Source organism: Nerophis lumbriciformis, linkage group LG09, assembly GCF_033978685.3.
Source record: "Nerophis lumbriciformis linkage group LG09, RoL_Nlum_v2.1, whole genome shotgun sequence".
NCBI classification, from domain to species: domain Eukaryota; kingdom Metazoa; phylum Chordata; class Actinopteri; order Syngnathiformes; family Syngnathidae; genus Nerophis; species Nerophis lumbriciformis.
Genome location: NC_084556.2, coordinates 34548204 through 34571074, shown reverse-complemented (window position 1 = coordinate 34571074; position 22871 = coordinate 34548204). Strand labels below are relative to the sequence as shown.

At 38.8% G+C, this 22871-nt stretch overlaps 1 protein-coding gene across 1 annotated transcript in view; it reads left to right on the top strand.

The window, feature by feature from the left end:
• Nucleotides 1-5487: 5487 nt before the first annotated feature.
• The window catches only part of opcml (opioid binding protein/cell adhesion molecule-like), a 384261-nt gene continuing 366877 nt past the window's right edge, over nt 5488-22871 (top strand). The window contains exon 1 of the mRNA XM_061963274.2: nt 5488-6096. Coding sequence (XP_061819258.1) covers nt 5939-6096 — 158 coding nt within the window. The 5' untranslated portion in view covers nt 5488-5938. The remainder of the gene's footprint in view (nt 6097-22871) is intronic.

The following is a 22871-nucleotide window of genomic DNA, read 5'->3' as shown; positions in this document are numbered from 1 at the left end:
CCAATTGTTTATTGAACTCCTGTTTGTTTTATGTTGGGTCGAGGGGGAGAAGTCGTAGCCCCGCTTTACCGTGTACCTCTTACTTGCTTGCTCCGATATAAACTATTTGCTTGCCAAACAGAACTTCTATTGTGACATCCAGTGGACACATTTAGAACAGCAGTTTCTTTAATTTAAAAATGCAACTCAATTTTAAACTTAGCAAACTCATTTGCATTGAACCTGTTAGCAGGCCTGACCCGTCCCGCGGGCCGCATGTTTGACATCCCTGCCCTAGACAAAACATCGATCCTACAGGGAACGTCTCCCCTGTGCTCCTCGGGACTGGGAGCCGAACAGCAGGGAAAGTGTAGTTGATACTGTTACGTGACTGGCTGTTAGCATGTCCCTCCCATTGCTCAGTGACACTTCCTGTTTCCTGTTTGCGTGGTTCCCAAAGCGCGAGTGACTTCATGAAACAAATCTTGCGTCATAACTTCTGGTTTCTTCCGACCAAAAAATATAAACATAAATCGAATATTTTATCGGACGCATTTTATATTGATATCGAGAATGTGTGATATCGCAATATTTAATGATATCGTATTATTGGCCCAGCCCTACTCTGGATATCTTATTTAATGCCTTTTAAGGCCTTAGTTTTCTCAAAATCCATTTAATAAGTTGTAATGCTTTTTAATGACACGTGGAAACCCTGTATACCGTACAACCCTACAAAAATGCTGGGTTATTTTAATAACCCAATTTATGAGTTGCGAGTTTTGGGTTACATTTTTGAGCTATTTTTATGAAGAGCAATCCATTTTTTAATAAGGGTAATAAGGGTATTATTTTAACTCAATTTCTGGGTTTTCAAAACTATGAACCATTTTGGGGTTGTTTTTCAATGAGTCATGCATTTTTGGGTAAAAGGCTTTTTTTTTTTAATTAAAAATGTACTTTTTTCTTGAAGGGAATTTTATTAAGGATTCATCTCATTAACATTATTTATGTACGTGTATCTTATCTTATGTACATGAAAATATTTGAGCATGCTGTATAGAACTACTAATGTCATGATCCTTCATGTTTGTTTCGTTTTTGACTCCCTCAGTTCCTGTTTTAAACACCCCTGGGTTTGTGTTTTAGTTGCCATGACTGCAGATTGTTTTCACCTGCCTCTGATTAGTGTTCGGGACGCTCACCTGATCCTGGGCACTAATCAGAGAGCTACTTATTCCCTGCTTTTCGCAACACTTAGTCTGGCTTTCTTATTTGCTTCCACTCAACAGTTACGACGGCTACTAATTTGATTCCTGAGATGAACTACGCCTTTTTGTTTGCATGCTAAGCTTTTCTTGTTCGCCATTTTGTTAGCTTTCTGTGCTATCGGCACGCTGGTGCTCTTTTGTTTGTATCGCGCATGATTTATGGACAATAAATAATTTCCTTACCTGCACCTTGCCTCTGGAGTCTTGTCGGCAGGGAGAACGATCCACGCAGTAAAATGCGACCCTGCTGTGACAACTATGACAATACACGGCAATTCTTGTAAAAAAAAATGTCACTCATATCTTCCTTTTGAGTATATTTTAATGGAATAAAAAATATTTTGATGAGTAGTTGGGAAGGAGTAGCACAAACAAGCAGTAAAATGTATCATTTTAAACCAACTATTGCAGGGATAGGGAACCTATGGCTCTAGAGTCAGATGTGGCTCTTTTGATGACTGCATCTGGCTCTAAGATAAATCTTAGCTGACATTACTTAAGGATAAGTACTGAATAATTCCCCTGGTAATCACAGTGTTAAAAATAACGTTCAAAATATAAAACATTCTCATGCATTTTAATCCATCCATCGGTTTTCTACCGCACCTGTTCAAGAAGTCGCATTAATGGTAAGAAGTATTTTATTTATTATTGGTTAGCTTCAGAATAACAATGTTATTAAAAAGAATGAGAGACTTATTATACTCTAAAAATGTTGGTCTTACTTAAAAATGCACGCATTTAGTTGCATTCAGTGTTAAAAAAAATATCATATGGCTCTCACGGAAATACATTTTAAAATATTTGGCTTTCATGGCTCTCTCGGCCAAAAAGGTTCCCGACCCCTGAACTATTGGGTCAAGGAGCGCTAAATTGCGCAACCCAATAGTTAGGTTTGGAATAACCCAACATTATAGTGAGCATAACGCCGCATTTGTGTTAAATAAATTCAACCCAATAGTTGGGTTAAGAATCAACCAACGTTGGGTTAGCATAACTCAACTTTTGGGTTAAATAATTCAGCGCAAAAGTTGGGTTGAAAAAATTAACCCAAAATGTTGAGTTAAAAAAACTCAAATAAGGGGTTAGTCCTTTTCTGAACCAGCAGTTGGGTTAAAATTGGGTTATTTTTTAACCCAACATTTTTTTGTGTGTAGACAGGACTGTAAGTTAATTAAAATTAAACTTGACACTAGGGCTGCAACAAACGATTAATTTGATAATCGATTAATCTGTCGATTATTCCATCCATCCATCTTCTTCCGCTTATCCGAGGTCGGGTCGCGGGGGCAGCAGCCTAAGCAGGGAAGCCCAGACTTCCCTCTCCCCAGCCACTTCGTCCAGCTCTTCCTGTGGGACCCCGAGGCGTTCCCAGGCCAGCCGGGAGACATAGTCTTCCCAACGTGTCCTGGGTCTTCCCCGCGGCCTCCTACCGGTCGGACGTGCCCTAAACACCTCCCTAGGGAGGCGTTCGGGTGGCATCCTGACCAGATGCCCGAACCACCTCATCTGGCTCCTCTCGATGTGGAGGAGCAGCGGCTTTACTTTGAGCTCCCCCCGGATGGCAGAGCTTCTCACCCTATCTCTAAGGGAGAGCCCCGCCACCCGGCGGAGGAAACTCATTTCGGCCACTTGTACCCGTGATCTTGTCCTTTCGGTCATAACCCAAAGCTTATGACCATAGGTGAGGATGGGAACGTATATCGACCGGTAAATTGAGAGCTTTGCCTTCCGGCTCAGCTCCTTCTTCACCACAACGGATCAATACAGCGTCCGCATTACTGAAGACGCCGCACCGATCCGCCTGTCGATCTCACGATCCACTCTTCCCTCACTCGTGAACAAGACTCCGAGGTACTTGAACTCCTCCACTTGGGGCAAGATCTCCTCCCCAACCCGGAGATGGCACTCCACCCTTTTCCGGGCGAGAACCATGGACTCGGACTTGGAGGTGCTGATTCTCATCCCAGTCGCTTCACACTCGGCTGCGAACCGATCCAGTGAGAGCTGAAGATCCTGGCCAGATGAAGCCATCAGGACCACATCATCTGCAAAAAGCAGAGACCTAATCCTGCAACTACCAAACCAGATCCCCTCAACGCCTTGACTGCGCCTAGAAATTCTGTCCATAAAAGTTATGAACAGAATCGGTGACAAAGGGCAGCCTTGGCGGAGTCCAACCCTCACTGGAACGTGTCCGACTTACTGCCGGCAATGCGGACCAAGCTCTGGCACTGAGCATACAGGGAGCGGACTGCCACAATCAGACAGTCCGATACCCCTTACTCTCTGAGCACTCCCCACAGGACTTCCCGAGGGACACGGTCGAATGCCTTCTCCAAGTCCACAAAACACATGTAGACTGGTTGGGCAAACTCCCATGCACCCTCAAGGACCCTGCCGAGAGTATAGAGCTGGTCCACAGTTCCACGACCAGGACGAAAACCACACTGTTCCTCCTGAATCCGAGGATCGACTATCCGGCGTAGCCTCCTCTCCAGTACACCTGAATAGACCTTACCGGGAAGGCTGAGGAGTGTGATCCCACGATAGTTATTACTTCGATTAATCGATTGATAATCGGATAAAAGAGACAAATTACATTTCTATCCTTTCCAGTATTGGAAAAAAAACAGCATACTGGCACCATACTTATTTTGATTATTGTTTCTCAGCTCTTTGTACATGTTACAGTTTATAAATAAAGGTTTATAAAAATAAATAAATAAATAAATAAATACATTTTTTTTAAAAATGCCTCTGCGCATACGCATAGCATAGATCAGTGGTTCTTAACCTGGGTTAGATTGAACTCTAGGGTGAGTCGGCCTCAGGGGTTCGATGGAGCCTCCGCCACAGAGGTCAAGACACACCCGACTCATCGTGTAAATAAAAACTTCTCTCTATCAGCATATTATGGATACCCCCAAACAATGTTCCCTCTAATTTTCCATATGCTTGAGCAAACGCAAAAACTTCTTGAGCATTCAGTGGAGAACATGTGAGCGACGTCAGACGTGCACATGCACTGTGGCCACACCAGCAGCACACCAGTCCCAAACCTGACTAAATAACAAGTTAAATGTTTTATTATTATAATCATTATAATCCATGAGATTATTTTTTAATATAAGTGTTTTGGCCCACTTGCAATGACAATAACAAAACATATTGTTTTTCATGAGCTGTGTACTAGTATTGTATGTCTGGGTGGGGGTCCTGCTTTGGAAATAATGTGTCCATCCATCCATCCATCCATTTTCTACCGCTTATTCCCTTTTGGGGTTGCGGGGGGCGCTGGAGCCTATCTCAGCTACAATCGGGCGGAAGGCGGGGTACACCCTGGACAAGTCGCCACCTCATCGCAGGGCCAACACAGATAGACCGACAACATTCACACTCACATCCACACACTAGGGCCAATTTAGTGTTGCCAATCAACTTATCCCCAGGTGCATGTCTTTGGAGGTGGGAGGAAGCCGGAGTACCCGGAGGGAACCCACGCAGTCACGGGGAGAACATGCAAACTCCACACAGAAAGATCCCGAGCCCGGGATTGAACCCAAGACTACTCAGGACCTTCGTATTGTGAGGCAGATGCACTAACCCCTCTGCCACCGTGAAGCCCTGTATATAAGTAAATAATGTGTACTCCTTTCAAATATCGCATTTAGTTCCCACTAAAACATTCACATGTTGCACAATGAGATGTAATCATGTGTACATTCCTGTAACTTTGTTTGTAAAATATGTCTTTATTAGTATTTATTTAATATAATAACATCATTTCAAGATTATTATTTACAAATGAAGATTAAATTAAGAAAAAGCATTTTATTTTTCACTAAAGAAGGGTTCGGTGAATGCGCATATGAAACTGGTGGGGTTCGGTACCTCCAACAAGGTTAAGAACCACTGGCATAGATCCAACGAATCGATGACTAAATTAATCGCCAACTATATTTATAATACATTTTAATCGATTAGTTGTTGCAGCCGTACTTGACACCCTGCGTGGGCCAGACTTCCTTTTTAACTTATGAGCTCTTGGGGGCCAACTGAAGGCGCCCGCGGGCCGCACTTTGCCCGCGGGCCGTAGTTTGGACACAGCTTGTACATTGTCATCGTTACACCTCGGCATAAAGAATGGCCGCAGCTTAAGCAATTTAGACGGACGCTGTTCTTGTTCAAACTGCTTCGTTCATAAGGGGAGTGAGGAGACATATAAGGTTGTAATGACGGGGAAGGACGGCTAACTCAACACATAACTAAAATAAGACACAGAGTGTTGGCAGCTCACACGGTGTCACGCGTTCAGAGGACAGCGAAGCAGGAGAAGACTTTAGCATCTTCGTGGAAGCATCCATTTCACATCAATTGGTGGAGGCGGTGCGCATTCTCTCCGTGAAGCGAACGTCGCCTCTTTTTTTTTTTTTTTTCTTTCCCTCCCTTCTCCTTCCGACCTCACAAGTCAGTTTCCTCGAGCGGTTGGCTCCTCTCTCCTTCCGCGGACACACAAGGTGTTTCATAACCAGCAGCCTGTTTACTTGGCGACATCGTCGATATTTCCCCCCACACGGAATTTGGAGTGGACGCCAAAACAAAACAAACAACAAAAAAAGGAATAAACGGGACGTTTCAAGTTTTCCTGGAAGTTGCGCCGTGACAGAAACCAAAAAAAAAAAAACATGGGAATTTGTGGCTATTGGACTGTGTCGGGGAAATGCCTGGTGGTCCTCGGACTGAAATTATTATTCCTTGTACCCGCAGGAGTTCCGGCCAAAAGCGGGGATTCGATATTAAAGGACAACATCACGGTGAGACAAGGAGACAGCGCTGTCTTAAAGTAAGTCTTCGACCAAATCTTACATTGACCATAGCAATCCTCCGCAATGTCATAATCGTCCAGATTTAGTCATGATATAACATAATGTACATTACAGCGTGTGGATGCGACAGACGTGTTTTTACATGGCTGTCATTGGAAAGTTATAGCACAGGATAAAGGACAAAACTCGGTGCTCAGCCTCCCCTGCTCATTGCCCTTGAATGTTATTGATTGGTTGGTTAATGTCTTGGCGAGGATGCAAGAAGCTGAGATACTCAAAACCAGCATCAGCATGGCTTGTCTTCATATCGATTCCAGTGTGTGTTACAAATGCAATTAAGACTTTCATTTTCAAAGGTTCAGGGGGGAACAGAGGGCATGTTTAAAAAAAAAGAAAAAAAAGGAAGGTTCAGATTAAATGTCTGTCGATGAATATATATTTCTAATTACAATTATGTTCACAGTCTCTTTTTATTTTGCCTTTGTGTGGATATTTACCCTCAACACTAGAATTGGTTGCTTTGTATTGATTTAACATATGAGCCAAGCATGCATGCATACACATGCACAATGTGCACAAACATAGTTTGACCCAATTTGATTAATTTCATATCAATGTAATGCATTTGTGAAATCAATTTATTGGGGGCATTGAAGTAAGTAACCAGGAGAAGTTGAGAGATACACAGCTTCTGCGCCTGTACTCTGTGTACTGTACACGTCACAAGGTGATGCATCATATGAGTGATGAGCAGGCTAATAGCAAAGCTAATCGTTAACATGAACAATTGCATCCATGGAGGCGCTGATCATCGGTATTTGCCGATTGTCGTGAAAAAGTATATGATCACCATTGCGATTGATGCCTTTTAATGCCTATCACAAACGCTGATCCCCTCTGGCTGACACTGTATTCATTTTTAAACTCCCAGCTGGAAACTGGCTGTAGCCTCTTAAGCATGTTACATATCTATCTTTTTCATGTAGCATTATCACTGGAGGATGAGGGTAAACTAAAGCTACATCAATTTTTATTGTGATAGTCAACTCGCCACCGATTATCTCTGTGGCCCTGTTCAGATTGCACACCAAATCTGATGTTTTTTGGCCTCAAATGACACAGTTTGGAATTTTTTTTACCTGTCTATTTGCTCCAAATCTGATCTTTTCGCATCAGACTCAGGCCACATCAGGAGGTAGTCCGAATCCGATTGAAATCTGATCTTTTCAAATGTGACTGGAGTCTAAACGGAAATGCGACCTGATTGCGACTTTTACATCATCTTTGGGCAAGCTACGTCATGTGTGTGCGCAGCATGATCACTTTCCCTTTTGCAATTCTCTTCTTTCTCCTCCTACAGTTGTTTTCCATCATCTGCCTACTTCCTTGACACAACAGTCACAGCACAAACCCACGAACACGCTGATCTGTGGCGTGCCTTTTTTCTCGTGTTGTAGCGACTTCCTTATATATGGAATCCGGTGTTCTGTCAAAATGAGTCGAAAAAAGCTACCAGCGGTGCCTATTGATTTACGCTGCTGCCGTATTAAAAAAGAATACCTTATGTTTCGTAACGTAGCTTTAGATGTCAAACAAAATATAAAATAAATGAGTCGCTTACTTGTAGCGCAATTGACAAATTGACTTTTTAGCTCATTTCAAAAGATCAACTTCCGGTCAACTTCCTTTGTTCACACTTTATCGAACTGCGCATGCCGTCACATTGTGGCCGGTGCGGATTCATACTAGAGTCTGATAAAGATCATATTTTACTTAGAGTAAAATGTGATAGTCAGCTGGAAAAAAATCTGATTTCGAAAAAATCAGATTGGGGCTAATTTGGCCTGCAGTATAAACATAGTCTTAGATTAGTTGCTTTGTATTGATTTAACAAATAAGCTATGCATGCATACATGTTCACACTCATTGTCTGTGGACATAGGTCAACCTAATTCAATTAATGTAATTTCAATGTAATGCATTTATGAAACAATTCATTGGGGGTTTTGAAGTAAGTAACCAGGAGAAGTTGAACGATACAAATCTTCTGCACTTGTACTCTATGTACTATACACGTCACAACATGGTACATCATATCAGTAATGAGCAAGCTAATAGCAAAGTTAATCCTTATAAGGAACGATTGTGTCGATGGATGTGCTGATTGATCGGACATCGATCAGTATTGGTAGATTCACGTGAAAAATTCCATGATTGCCATTGCTGATTCATGTCTTTTTATGTTGATGACAAACGCAGATCCTAGCTGTATATTTTAGACTCTCGCCTGACAACCGGCTAGCCTCTTAACAATGTTAACTGCGTTAAGTATCATTTTCAAGTAGCATTATCACTGGAGGATAAGGGTAAACTAGGGCTGCAACCAACGACTAAAACTATTCATAGTTCAAATTTAGCCATCCGCTTCTAAATTCAGCTTTCAGATATCTGCTTTCCAATTCAGCTTCAGATATTTTAGGCATGTGGTAATTAACAAAGATGACTAATTCATTTAGAAATATTTATTTATACTGTAACTGTGCTGTTCATTAGGCTGTTAGAAAAACTAAATTAACTACCAAGCCTTTGTCCATGTAAAAGCAAGGACAGGACCAATGTTGACAAAAGTATACTTTGTTATGAAAACAAAGGACAGTAAAAAATAGCAACAATAAAAACAAACACCAAAGCTATCTAACTTACCTTAAAAAAGGTAGAATGGGTACATTATTGATTATTGATTAACTCCTGACATTTTAGCTATCTAATAGACACAATTCATTCTGAACATTTAGCTATCTGATAAATTATATATTTATTCTTTTACTATACTAGTGTCACAGTGCCTAGTATCCATGTGTCTGAGTGTGATTGACGTTTGTAATTGGGCCGACGCTGCTATACACCTAAAGTTCTTGGAAAAATAAAAAATAAAAAAATTGATATAGACAAATTTAGTAGGCAGTCTTCGGCTTAAATCTATTTTTCACACAACTTGTTAGCGAGCAAGATAACAAGCCAACTGTCTTACTGGGTTGAGATCGCATCCTCCAGATGTCTGACAACATGCCTCTGCTTTAAATGCTCCCGTATCACAGATGTACTGCCATAAAAAACAAGGTCTGCATTGCAAAATAAGCAAAAGTATTCATGTCTTTAACAAGATTAGGCTGACATGTTTCCACACTTTCTAAATTTTCACTTGTGACCAAAATAATAATCACGATTATTTTCATCAATATTGAAAACACAATTATTTACTGTTAATTAAAACATATTTTATTGCACTTTCTTTTTTAAGCAAACAGTATGTGAACTTTCATTTGAAAATACAACCACAAAATAATGAATGATAAAATAAAATGTACAAAGGGCTAACTAAAATAAATATGCTATTACAGAGTGCGATCCTAAAGTGTAAACAAGTGTAACAATCAGATTGTGCACGAAAGGCACATACAAAGGAACATATTCATTGTACCGCTCACAGTTGAGGACATATTTATTTGGCCAAATAGAACATTTTTGAGAGGTGGATGGATACTGGTGCCTCGGTGCACGGTTGATGTTACGGTCTTCTGATTTTTGGGCACCCCTACTTTTGTAGTTGTTTGTCAGGGGTTTGCGCCAGTGGCGGGCGGTCTGCTCTGTTAGCAACCATTTTTAATGCTTAATGTGTTTCCGCAACTCGATGGATGTGCACACCAATGCAGCTTTGCCATGCAACTCATTCTTTGTGGTTTATCGGCATGGACACATTTCCGGGTTTCAGCAATAGAGCGTGAGTTCCTAGGTCAAAATGCGTGCCTGTTGGTACACTGTGGGTAACTCTGCATTAGGGGAGGGTACGAATGTAATAATGATATTTATTAATTTTTCATATTATTTTCGGGAGCCACTGGATTATCTACCTTCAACCTCTGTTGTCAATCACTCATACTGGCTCTCACATGAGTCCACATGTCTATCGGTCTACCCCTGGTGGTTGTGAACGTACTTGGTTTGAAATGCAGCGGAGCCTGTTTTTTACATGTTAATATTGCCGACAATCACCTTCATTTTAATCGTAGCTGCCAAAATCGTGATCACGATTAAAATGTGATTAATTGTGCAGTCCTACCTGTGATGTTACGAGTGGCCACGCTCATGAATTGATTAACGTGGACCCCGAATTAAACAAGTTGAAAAACTTATTCGGGTGTTACCATTTAGTGGTCAATTGTACGGAATATGTACTGTATTGTGCAATCTACTAATAAAAGTTTAAATCAATCAATCAAAAAAGACTTGTTGATGACGTCACCGACTGTGATCGACAAATGAATTTGTCCTCGACAAATGTTATTGTCTATTTGTCGACAATGTCGAGGAATCGTTGCACCCCTAAGGTTAATGTGTTCCACACCAGAGCAAGACAGGAGAAATCAGTAATGTTACTTTTAAGGGTAATATATGATCGACATTATAGTAAGGCTGCAGATAACGATTATTTTTCTATCGATTAATCTATAGATTATTTTTTCGATTAATCGGTTAATCTATAGATTATTTTTTCGATTAATCTATAGATTATTTTTCCTTTTACCGATTATTTTTTTTATTTAAAATGAAGATGAAAAAATAAATGTAGGCCAGTTTTTTCAAAAGGCATGCCTTTTATTTACAAAAAAAAAAGTATGGCCACTCAGTCAACATTGACAACAACATGACAAAATATTCTGTAACAATGTAAACATTTACAACTTTTAACATTTAACAAAATTAAAAGTAGCTTATTTGCTTTTTAATGTGCAAATATAAAAGTAAACATCCAGTGCAAATCTTAATATTCTGCGATCCTAAAGTGTAAACAAGTGTAACAATCAGATTGTGCACGAAAGGCACATACAAAGGAACATATTCATTGTACCGCTCACAGTTGAGGACATATTTATTTGGCCAAATAGAACATTTTGTAGTCGATAGTGGTTTTTGCTTTGAACTAGTTGTTGTGTACTATTGATTTGTTTTGTTCAAACTATTGTACATAATAAAAGATAACAAGAAATGAGTGTAAATACTGTGTTGATATTGGTAAACCATCAATGGAACTCACCATGAATAAATGTAAAAATGTACAGTTAATACATGTGATTGGTATAGGAATTTGTTTCAGACAATCTCACTCACGGATGATCGGAATTATGCAGTATCAAACATTGATCGGCTCATACCTAATTACATTTGTTTACATTTTGGTCTAGAAGTTGCTCAATTATGCATCAAATCATTATTCAATCAATATAAAATATACCTGGACAATTTTTGTCTAGATCTAACCACTAGGCCACCTACTCAGTGGCCTAGTGGTTAGAGTGTCCGCCCTGAGATCGGTAGGTTGTGAGTTTAAACCTCGGCCGAGTCATACCAAAGACTATAAAAATGGGACCCATTACCTCCCTGCTTGGCACTCAGCATCAAGGGTTGGAATTGGGGGTTAAATCACCAAAAATTATTCCCGGGCGCGGCACCGCTTCTGCCCCCTGCTCCCCTCACCTCCCAGGGTTTGAACAAGGGGATGGGTCAAATGCAGAGGACAAATTTGTTTTTCACCTAGTGTGGTGAAAATTATCATTTTTTATGAGTATTTTCTTCTTGTGACTTGCAAGTATCCCATTTGTCATGTGAACTAAAAACCCCTTGAATCTAGAGATGGGCATTTAATCATTATATTCCATTAATCTACAATGAGAGCATTTTTTGAATTTTATTTAATGCATCATCTCTCTAAGAGTATCTGAACTCATGTTAAGTGTCAGTGTCATACAATAATGCTGGTAAAGTTACGTGTCGGTATCGACATATCTTGGGCCCCGAAGGAGTGACATAAGTCAGAGCAGTTGTAATAATAATAAAAGATTAGATATATATATATATAGCACTTTCCAGACAGTCAGAGCGCCTTACAGCATACTTGCCAACCTCCCGAAATTCAGCACCTCTCCCGAAAACCTCCCGGGAAAAATATTCTCCCGAAAATCTCCCGATTTTCAGCCGGAGCTGGAGGCCACGCCCCCTCCAGCTCCATGCGGACCTGAGTGAGGACAGCCTTTTTTCACGACGGGAGGACAACAGGGTGACAAGAACTAAATCATCCAGACTAGAGATAAATTGTATTATTATGTTTATCTTACCTAAAAATAAATATATTTATTAATTAAAAAAAAAAGAAAAACTAAATACATTTTTACTATATTTTGCTAAAAACATCAAAATTAATTGTATTTTTATTTGTATTTTTTCTGACTCCTTATTACATCCAGGCATTAGAATTATACATTAAAATAAACATATTTGAAATAATTAATTTTAAATTATCATAATAATTCATTTTAAATGACCATATTTAATTATTAAAATAATTGCTTGTTTATCAACAACTTTAGCATTTTATTCATTACATTTTGAAGCTCTCAGAAGCCAAGTTATGTTATATTCCTTAAGATTTATGTATGCAAGTTTGAAGTATCAATGATCTAAACACAGTTTTGTTTGCATATTTTCAGGATATATATATATATATATATATATATATATATTTATATGTATGAAATACTTGACTTGGTGAATTCTAGCTGTCAATATACTCCTCCCCTCTTAACCACGCCCTGCCCCACTCCCGACCACGCCCCCACCCCCCACCTCCCGAAATCGGAGGTCTCAAGGTTGGCAAGTATGCCTTACAGTGAGAACTTAGAACCTATCATTCATTCAGTCCACATTCACACATTGACATTGATGGTTTTCGAAGGTTTATTAACAAAAGGTGCAACAGACAATGGATTACTGTACACCAAAAATACACAATTAGCTGTCAAAGCACTATGCAAAAACTAAATGAAAAATAAGAAATAAATAAACTAGTCCAATAGGTACAGTTAGATAGGTAAAATGATCTAGGCATACACAATGCACAAGACAGACAACATTCTGGAAAACCAAGTACTTAGAATGATGCCGAAAAGAAGTAAGAAAGGATGCTAACCAGCAAAAAATAGCAATTCAAAACAGGAATGCCTTAGCAAAACTGGTGGCTAAAAGTGGTGAACACAAAGGAATAGTCCAGCGTCTTTCTGCTGCAGCCGCATGGGTTATTAAAAACCTCTTATAGCAGAGGGCAATCAGGCATAGGGCAAACATGGGCACTATGGTGAGAAATCAGAGACATCAAAATATACACAAGTAGGAAAACAGGATTGTGACAAGTAGGAGAAATTGCTATTGTATGGATGTAGCTTAACATCCAAACAGTTGCATTTGTATTACAACTACACGTCTTTGATTGGTATTTGATGTAATATACCAACTCAATGTGGAATATACTCTTAAAACTTTTACAAATTAAAAGGGAAGAAGTAAAACATATTTGAACAATCCAATAACAATAATATTACTCAACAATTTAATACAAATATTTTATGTTTTTCTTCCAAGGAAGGTATGTGTCTATTTAAGTTAAAGTTAAAGTACCAATGATTGTCACACACACACTAGGTGAGGCGAAATTTGCCTCTGCATTTGACCCATCACCCTTGATCACCCCCTGGGAGGTGAGGAGAGCAGTAACAGTGGGCAGCAGCGGTGGCCGCGCCCAGGAATCATTTTTGGTGATTCAACCCCCAATTCCAACCCTTGATGCTGAGTGCCAAGCAGGGAGGTAATGGGTCCCATTTTTATAGTAATGGTATGACTCGGCCGGTGTTTGAACTCACAACCTGCCGATCTCAGGGCGGACACTCTAAACAAACATAAAACACATACTTGTTTAAAATACTTCTTTAAAGGAGACCTCTTATGCAAAATCAACTTTTATTATCTTTTGATACCTGTTTTGTGGATTTGGGATTTCAATAAGTTCCGAAAATTTGAAATCAAACCATGGAGGCATGGCACAGATATTTATAAAGCAATCTTGCCTTCCTTCATTCTTCCTCCAAACAAGCCGTTTGGAATTTGCCCAAACTGAAGTTTTTTCTCATTGGTGGTGACTTCAGCGGGTATCTTCATATGTGGTAAAGTTTTAGCCAAAGAGCTGTGCGCGAGTTCGCCACTGTGCTCAATAACTTTCTCTTTTTTCTCTATCCTGTTGTTGTGGGAAGACTGGCTCGTACATGCATATGCATCCTCCGCTGTTACCATTTCTAATACAAAGTAGTGTTTAGTTCCAACATATACTGTCAGTAGACTCGATATGGAAGCGCTAAAACTGCAGCATGACTGACGGGGAGAAGACTCAGTCGAAGTGGAGCCACGTAAACATTTTGACCAAAGAACCTGCATTTTATGTTATGTAGATCACAAAGAAGTGTTTTGAATGTAAAAATAATATTCATATTTTAGTGAGTGTGTAAGTAATTTTTGAGCAAATTCAACATTCCGTAACAATTTTGAGAACAGTAACATGAAATTTTCATGTCGTTAAATCATCTGGTCATCGTTACTACGTTTATCATTTTATTTCCACTTTACAATTAAATTATGCATTTTTCTGTTTTGGTGTGTCACAGGGGTCACCTTTACGGTCCCCTATGGGCACATATGAATTGCTCACTAGCCTGTTGTAAAAATAGCACATTTACCAGTGAGTTGCATCCAAAATGTTTTTTTTGTAATGTTATTCTTTATAAATGACACTTGCATTGATATAGATTAAAATGGCTTCATATTTAAAAACAACAACATTAAAACATATGTATGAAATCTAGTTGAAAGGTCAGTGTTGTGTGGTCAGCATAACCCCTGCATTGATGGGAGACAAGAAAAGCTAGCAAGCGCAGCAAAGCTAATTTTTATCACAGCAATTAGGAAGAAGGATTATTTTTACTAATTTGAAAAACACCCAGGAGTGTTTCATTTGCGGGGCAACAACAAAGTGACACAATGTGGACAGACATTTTAATATATGTCCCAATTTGTTACTACTGTGAAGAAAGCCGCATGCGTCTCATTTGCGGGGCGACTGTGGCGAGGCCAAAAAGACACAAGGTGGTGTGACATTTCAATACTTGTCAAACAAGCTACCAAGTAACTACCCATAGGGCTGCGCACTACGGACAGCAAAAGCCAGTTAAAGATAGCTTTGTGTAAGTATTATTTAAACCACAATTTACATGATATGCAAAGGCGTTGTTGGTGACTTGTGAAATGTACAAGGTGATTTCCTACACAAGGTTATAGAAGTGATCGTTTGAAAATATAACAATTGCGGGTATTGTTAGAAGTAGGGCTGGGCGATATGGCCTTTTTTTAATATCGCAATATTTTAAGGCCATATCGCGATACACGATATATATCTCGATATTTTGCCTTACCCTTGAATGAACACTTGATGCATATAATCACAGCAGTATGATGATTCTATGTGTCTACATTAAAACATTCTTCTTCATACTGCATTAATATATGCTACTTTAAAACTTTCATGCAGAGAAGGAAATCACAAGTAAAAAAATCACTATTTTTTTTATACGGTGTTGATCTGGAAATGCTTGCCTCTGCATTTTGATGGTGTGGGCGTGTGGCACTGAACGGAGATGTTGACATGCGGAGTAAGCACTCTTCATTCTCTAACAGGTGACTTTTCAAATGATGCTACATATTAGCAGTAATGCTACTTTTTATAGCAACGCTTTCGCCCCACACTTGACATATTACGGTTGTCTTTTCGACGTATTTCCACTTGAAGCCAAACCACCGCCAGACGATGGACCCCCTGCTGTTTTTTGGGGGAATTAATTCTTCTTTCACTTGTTACCAGATTCGCACCTTCTTTCTCTCGTATTACCGCTAGCATCACAGCTAACGTTATCCATGGTGCTACCTCTTTGCTGCGCGAGGGCGTATACGTATGTGACGTATGTCGTGTCAGTAGGTGACGTATGTAAAAGCTGCGCTTGCTGTCTGTGAGAAGGAGAGACAGGAAAGAGTGAGAAGAGCCTGTAGTGTAATGCCTGCAGCTAAAAGCAACTGCGTGAGAACGTATACTCGAATATCACGATATAGTCATTTTCTATATCTATATCGACAAACCCGCGATATGTCGCGCATATCGATATATCGCGCATATCGATATATCGCCCAGTCCTAGTTAGAAGTAATATTGATACTGATATTTATTTCCTACCTTGTTAAATCACTGTTGGTAAATAGAAAATCATTATTGTGGTCAATGTCTACGCATAGATGACTATCATTATTTAAAAAAAGCAAAAAACTAAAAGTAAACTGAGTGTGTATCAGATTGGTATCCCCTGGTATTACTTAGTACCCATAAACCCATGGATACAAAGCATTGCTTGTGTGGATGCTGACACAGATTAGCAGTTAAATGTGTTATTGTATTAGTTTTTATGGCTGAGTTATACAGTATCACCTGATATGGATTGGTCAATCTTACAAATATAAAAATAAGTAATTGTTGAACATAGTAAAATCAACAATTTCCAGTACAACTTTGTGTGAATACCTATGTAGAGATGCCCGCGTGTTGTCAAACAGGTTTCATTGGCAGATTCATGCTCTACTTTTGTTTGCCAGGAATGGAAAAAAACCTTTTGACTTGAAGGCCACAATAGATTCTAAAAATTTGGCCAGGGGCTGGAACAATTAATAATTAAGTAAACAATCAATCAATCATAAAATTAATAATAAAGTAGTAGAGAAACAAGCAGTAGAAAATGGATGGATGGATGTTCAGACATCAGTCAGACAATTAACATTTAAAATAAGTAGTTTTGTGTTTTGGTCTCGAACATGCATACAGTTACAATGTAGTACATCTGTGCCGTTAGTGGTGCAAGTCTGATGGAAGGGCTGTCTAACACTTCTCACATCACGACTTTGGAGACTGATGAGCGTAGGCAACAGGTTTGTTGACATTCAAAAGGGTGAAACTAAAAAAACTAACAATACAATCAATATATTTGTATGTTAAGCAAATATATACACATGAGCTGTAATGCTACTATACAACTTATGGAGAAGATGAACAAATGTGAATTTGTACTACTATAGTCATCATGGATGACATTTCAAATTATAGCTGATTAGCTGAACAAAGTGGCTAATTTTGTGACCAAATGCTGAATATAGCTGGTAACTATTGGACAAAAACAAAGTTACAAAGTTAAACTTTTTGTACATACGGGCGATGCGACTTTAAACAAGAGATATAAGTAGTATTTCTTCCAAAAATAACATGGTAAATTGCTCTGCTTGGCTGTGCAACTTGCAGTCAATAAAGTTTGATTCAAATGCACACTTTTCAAAGTTGCAGTAACTGTTGCGACTACTCGATGGCGACATATACACATAGAACAATACTAATTTAATGACAAGCATTTCACACTTTAAAAAGAGTTTCCAACTTTTAGTCGTAACAGAACAAAATCATATGTTTACACTTTCACATATCATCATGTCCGAAATGTGTAGATAGAAGCAGATCTTATTTAATTCTACTACTTTACCGTTCCATAGGGGTTACTAACACATTTGTTTACTTCCTGTGCTTAATCTAGAACACAATAAACAAATAGATAATTAATAGAGTTCAAATTAAAAACAATTGTTATTAATAAGTTGTGATTCACATAATTTGCTGAATTTGTAGTAGATAGATTGTCTCATTTATCAATAAGGTTCATTTACTTTTCATGATTGTACTTTGTAAATACTGTTTGAGCAGTTTCCTAAACTGGATCATAGTTGTAAACTGAGTTCTGTGTTTAATCCATTCTGTAATTCAACTATACATACCTAAAGGTGCTAAAGTGTTTTATGTTTTGCATGTACATTTTGAGATTACCGTATTTTCCGCACTATAAGGCTCACCTTCAATGAATGGCCTATTTTAAAACTTAATTCATATATAAAGTGCACCGCATTATAAGGCGCATAGAATAGACGCTACAGCAGAGGCTGGGGTTACGTTATGCATCCATTAGATAAAGCTGCGCTAAAGGGAATGTCAACAAAACAGTCAGATAGGTCAATCAAACTTTATTAATAGATTACAAACCAGCGTTCTGACAACTCCGGTCACTCCCAAAATTAATAAACAGCTGTTTTATTATTTTTCCCGAGGTAAAGTCAGTGACTTGGTATTTTAACAACAGCAAAGTATAACATGTAGTGCAACATTTATATCACATAGTGGAGGGAAACTTTTCCTCGATTCAATAAACACGTAAAAAACAGTCTGTTACTGTTACGGTAAATCCAACGTTAGTGCAATCACAATATAGTAACATTCGAAATAGGGCAAAGCAATAACAATATATTAATAACTCAACGTTGCTCAAACGTTAATGTCACACAACACAACACACAAAATAAACATGTAAAGCTCACTTTATTAAGTTATTCCTCATACATGAATCCCTCAAATTCTTCTTTAGTGTCCAAATTAAACAGTTGAGCGAATACGGCATCCGACATGCATCCGTCTCAGTTCAGTGACAATGTTAAATTCTCTCGCTGCTGCTCTATTCCCGTGTTCTACTGCGTGACTGATCGCCTTGAGTTTAAACTCTGCGTCGTAAGCGTGTCTCTTGATAGGAGCCATTTTGGGGTCTTTACATAAACACACAAATGGAAATGAAACGGCAGGCCTCGCGCAGTCATATATCCCAGCATGCACCGCACACTTCTTCTTCTACGGGGGAAAATGAAGTCGACGGCTGCTTACCGTAGTTGCGAGACCTGTTGTGGCTCAATATTGGTCCATATATAAGGCACACCGGATTATAAGGCGCACTGTCAGCTTTTGAGAAAATTGGAGGTTTTTTAGGTACGCCTTATATAGCGGAAAATACGGTACGTTGGATGTCTATTTTTAGTTAGGCTGTGTTCAACCAAGCAGTTTTAGAGTCAAATTTTATTTGTTAGATTTTTCCCAAAGTCGACAAGTAGTCAACTATGCCCAAAACATTTTGTGTATGCTAACATGTATGCTACATAGGTGAACTTGCGAGTTAGGAATCGGATCATTACCATTGCCAGAGGGGAGCAGTGAGAGGGGCGTTCTGCCTGAGCAAATTGGTCATAGTGTACCGATGGCAGCGAGTCTCGGTAGACCCTGTGTCCCCTATCTTGGTACATAACTCCCAACACACCCACTGTACGTGTGGCGCACCAGATACTCAACTTGTCTCCCTCCCACAGAGGGAGTGGAGGGGTTCGATTTCCAATGATTTGACTGCGATATTATTGTCGGCTCAAATCGTGAAATAATATTATAAAGCAATTATAAGACACTTCTAATCTTAACTGAAGTATCAAAATAGAGAATGTCAGAATAACAGTAAATTAGCTAACGGTCTTTACTTGGGATGTCATAAAATACTAGATGATTTGGAGGAGTCTGATTTGACTATAAACCTCGCATTTAAATTGTTCTCCTTCACTGGATGGGAGGCGAGTCCCGACTCAAGTTACAAATCACCCGGATCTTGATATTTTTGTGTGTATTTAAATACTTTAGCTTTTGCCTCGAAGTTGAAATGATGAAAAGAAGGAGTTCGATCAACAATCACTTTATTAAAATAAATTACAGCCGTCTTTCAATGCATGGTCAAATGCAGAGGACACATTTCACCACACCTAGTGTGTGTGTGACAATCATTGGTACTTTAACTTTGACAGTGCGATCTAAAGTGTGCTTTGGGTTAAACCATTTAATTTCTACTGTGTTTAGATGGGACAAATCTCAAATGAGATCTGTGTTTTTTGTTTTTCAACGAAGAAAATATTTATTCAGTAAATTTATTTTATTAACGTGGAGAGGTTTATATTACTATTAATTTCCTTCTTTTTCCTCCTTGTAAGTTATATGTCCATCCATGTGACATTACTGACATCTAGTTAACTGTGTGTATTACTACATATATTCATAATCTATCTTTGCGGACACGTCCCCATTAGCAACGCCCCCAAAAAACAACACAATAGATATGACTGTTTGTCGACTGGGCAAAATCTAAGAAAACAGATGCTCTATCGAAGACAGTCCTAGTCAGTCTTTACTACTTACTGGGATTTCTCCCTCCTTGAATCAGCAGTATATTGTTTACCTTCACGGACAACCTTCTCCACTTTTGCAATCAAATATCTTTGCCAGCTTAGTCACGGATGATCATGCTAATTTACGCTCTTGGGTCAGACACTTATTTTGATTTGCTGTTTAATTTTTTATTTTATTTATAAATGTTTTTCTTTTTCAATGGTACTTTAATTATTATTAATAGTTTATTGTTTTTATTTAAATAGTTTTGTCACCCTATTTTAGTCAATTATTAATAATATTTTTTCAGTTATAATGAGAGTTGTAATTATACAATGCACTTATTTAATTATAATTTTCACATTTTAACTTGATGTTTTGTTGATACGGTACATTCATGTTTGTTGACAACGCCGAGCATGGCTGTACAAGCCAATTCTTGAGTGACAGTCCCTGTTGCACTTGGACCACATCCACATGTCTGACTTGTCCAGGGTGTACCCCGCCTTCCGCCCGAATGCAGCTGAGATAGGCTCCAGCACCCCCCGCGACCCCGAACGGGACAAGCGGTAGAAAATGGATGGATGGGTGTCTGATAAAATATCCCTCCTCTGCAGAACTTTGTCATTCAAAGTTTGCTTCTACATCTCACTTTGTCACAAAGGCTTATCCTCCTTTGTAAACAAATGTTTTGATTTGCAAACCTTGTCTCCTCAGGGCCGTAGTTTTCCAATGGCTGTCCTAAACTATACACTTACAATGGTGGAGTCATAAATTACCTTGAAGATGATTAACTTAAGCTAGCCAATGAGCATTGTTTTATCTACCAATGCTGTTTAGCATCTCATTCAGCAATAGAGGTCGGACATTGTCTGTTAACAGAATACTTTTTTATGCCTTCACGAGCAATATTACAAACATTTTGACGAAATGCATTTGCAACTTGTAGGTGTTTCCATTAAAGGGTGTTTTGCATCATTAACTGTAATTCTCGTAAAATCTTGTCCCACGAAACTCCTATTTCCTCAAATTGGACGCTTTGCAATTCCATGTTGAGCAGGTGATCGCTCAAAGGCTACGACTTTACGTATGGCAGCGGCCACAAATAAGGGATTTTTGGGAATTGTGAACGAGGAATTCACAGACGAATTGTGGATTCAAGGGCCTCCTCAACATTGTTCGGGCATGTAGGTCTTTCCGAGGTTTCGGGTCGGCCTCTATTGGCCGGAAAGGACCTGCGAGACAGCCCAGTGCCACCTTGCCCCGCCTGGCCGACCGATTGGAAGCGAGACCAAAACAACCCGTATGCCCAAGTTGTCCTGCATTGGCGCCCCTCCGGTTTGGTGTTTAGGTGGCCTTTAAATGTGTAAAACGTGTTTCCATCATGTTTTTCTGACACACTTCAATATCGAAACGTCTGAAAAATGTTTTAGCAATATTTGAGAGGTTTTTCAAAATGTGATTGTTTCCATTACCTGTTTCTTATTGCGATATTTAGTTTTTGCGCTTTTCTAAGGGTAATGGAAACACAGCTACAGTCTTGTCCTTTTTACTCACTAGCTATAGTTTGACTCAGTATTCATAAACATAATGCACATGCCACTAATCATGTGTTTTATTACTTGGAAACATTCAGAGGCAATTTTGAAAAAAAGCTCATTTATTGGTTGAGTAAATCCTTTACTCAGAAAACCAAGTACACATGAATAAGCAAATAATATTTACCTATGTATTTGCATTACAAAATGTTGAAAGAGAGAGTAACACCAGAGTAAAAACTGTGCAGTACATGCTGTGTACATACTGTAACATCGTCAACAATAGAAGATGGCTATAGAAACAAGTCTGTCTTTATAAGAATATAAAGCTCAACAAGCAACCACACTTTTTTGGAAACTACAAGGCACTAAATGCATTCGTAGGAGCAGTTTCCTTCTATGCACTGCCCAGTGTCACTGCTTTGACATACAAGAAAAGCATCCCATCACTACAATACAGTACATTTGTCTGGCAATGACATTCATATTACATAAATGCTTTGCGGCAAAGCTACATACACTTTATCAGGGTTCACCAACCTTTTGGAACCCTAGGCCTACTTTGTGAGCACCAAGTAGTACAGATGATTGCCAGTTTAATCCACTGCACACTGTGCAGACATTGTCCACAATGATGATTTCTCAAAATAACTATCACACATTATTTAACAAGGTAGGAAATAGATAAATATCAACATGCATCACAGTTTCTATCAATAACTGCAATTGTTTGTTTTTTCAAATGAACACTTTGTAGTAAGTAAACATGTTCTATTTTCACAATCCATCAACATTTTTTTTAAATCATAAATTATGTAGAGTCACATTTGTACAAGTCATGTTAAATAATATTCTATATTAGATCTAGTTAAGGCATGACTGCATTACGACCGGCGCTGTAGGCGGGACCTGTTGCCTTTAGAAACTGTTGGACATAACGCCTCTCATCTTCAAATGACATAAATAAACATGAAATATATTTACTTACTTCGCCTTGGTGTTCAAAATAAAGTGAATATATTACAAAACTGAAACAATATAGAAAGAATGCCATTGTAAGTTAATGATACTAACAAAGACATTTGTAAATGTGTTAGCATATTAGCTAATGATAACAACGCTAACTTCATGACATTACGATACGATGTGCAAATATGCACGAAAACCAACTTACAGACATCATATATGGGACAGTGTAGTACAGGGGTCGGGT